The sequence below is a fragment of the Puntigrus tetrazona genome, chromosome 3 (genome assembly GCF_018831695.1).
Source record: "Puntigrus tetrazona isolate hp1 chromosome 3, ASM1883169v1, whole genome shotgun sequence".
In the NCBI taxonomy this organism is placed as follows: Eukaryota; Metazoa; Chordata; class Actinopteri; order Cypriniformes; family Cyprinidae; genus Puntigrus; species Puntigrus tetrazona.
In genome coordinates, this window is record NC_056701.1 from 7,966,801 (window position 1) to 7,967,889 (window position 1,089).

Genomic DNA, 1,089 nt, shown 5'->3' on the forward strand with positions numbered 1-1,089 from the left:
GGTTGTGGCTAAACCTTCTTCAGTTAAACAAGGAGGAAACAGAAATGCACTTAAGTACAGTAACAAAGTAAAAGGACTTCACTTATTCACTCATCCGGGGATGTCTCACATCAAACCTGAAAGAGCTGGACCTGAAGACGACAGTGTTTAGTGTGTTTGTGAAGAGCAGACGAGTGATTGAAGCGCTTCCCGCACGCAGCACAGCCGTACGGTCTCTCTCCGGAGTGAGTCCTCTGGTGTATTTTCAGGGTTCCTCTCCGACTGAATGTCTTGTCACAGAGCGAACACTGGTAAGGTCTCTCTCCGGAGGATCTTCTGGTGCTGCTTCAAATGGCTCGCTGTAGTGAAGGTCTTCTCGCACTCGAAGCACACGTACTCTTTGACCGCAGCGTGTGTTTTCTGATGCACTTTCAAATTCTCCAAACGAGAAAAGCTCTTTCCGCACAGCTCACAGGAATGCGGTTTCTCCTTGGTGTGAACGGTCTGGTGCTGCTTCAGGTACGAAGCTCTCAGGAACGTCTTCCCGCAGCGAGCGCAGGTGTAGAGCTTCTCTCTGGTGTGGATGTTCATGTGTTTCTTGAAGTGTCCGGACAGCGAGAAACTCTTCCAGCACTGTCCACAGGTGAAGGGCTTCTCTCCGGTGTGGACTCTCATGTGGTCCGTGAGCCTCGCCTTCAGTGTGAAGCTCTTCTGGCACTGGTCGCAGGCGTGCGGTCTCTCTCCGGTGTGGATCATCTCGTGTGTCTTCAGGCTGGATGAGTCTCTGAATCTCTTGTGGCAGTGTGAACACTCGTAGGGTTTCTCTCCGGTGTGGATCCTCTCGTGTCGTTTTAAACACTGCGCCGTGGTGAAGGTCTTCTCGCACGCGCAGCAAACGTGATCTCTCACGCCGCTGTGTATTTTCTCGTGTTCTTTCAGACTCTGTCGATGTGAAAACCTGTTTCCACACAAATGGCACGAATGCGGTTTCTCCTTGGTGTGAACGGTCAGGTGATTCTTCAGGTCTAAAGCGCTCGGGAACGTCTTCCCGCTGCTGAAGGGTTTCTCTCCAGTGTGGACTCTCATGTGAAGCTCCAGTGGTGTTTGTTT

General features: G+C 51.5%; 1 protein-coding gene across 1 annotated transcript; it reads right to left on the reverse strand.

The window, feature by feature from the left end:
• Nucleotides 1-7: 7 nt before the first annotated feature.
• On the reverse strand, nt 8-1,071 carry LOC122331758 (zinc finger protein 250-like). The gene is given in 2 exon segments (XM_043229265.1): nt 8-309; nt 311-1,071. Coding segments are annotated over 2 exon segments (954 nt in total). The 5' UTR covers nt 1,066-1,071; the 3' UTR covers nt 8-110.
• Nucleotides 1,072-1,089: the final 18 nt, after the last annotated feature.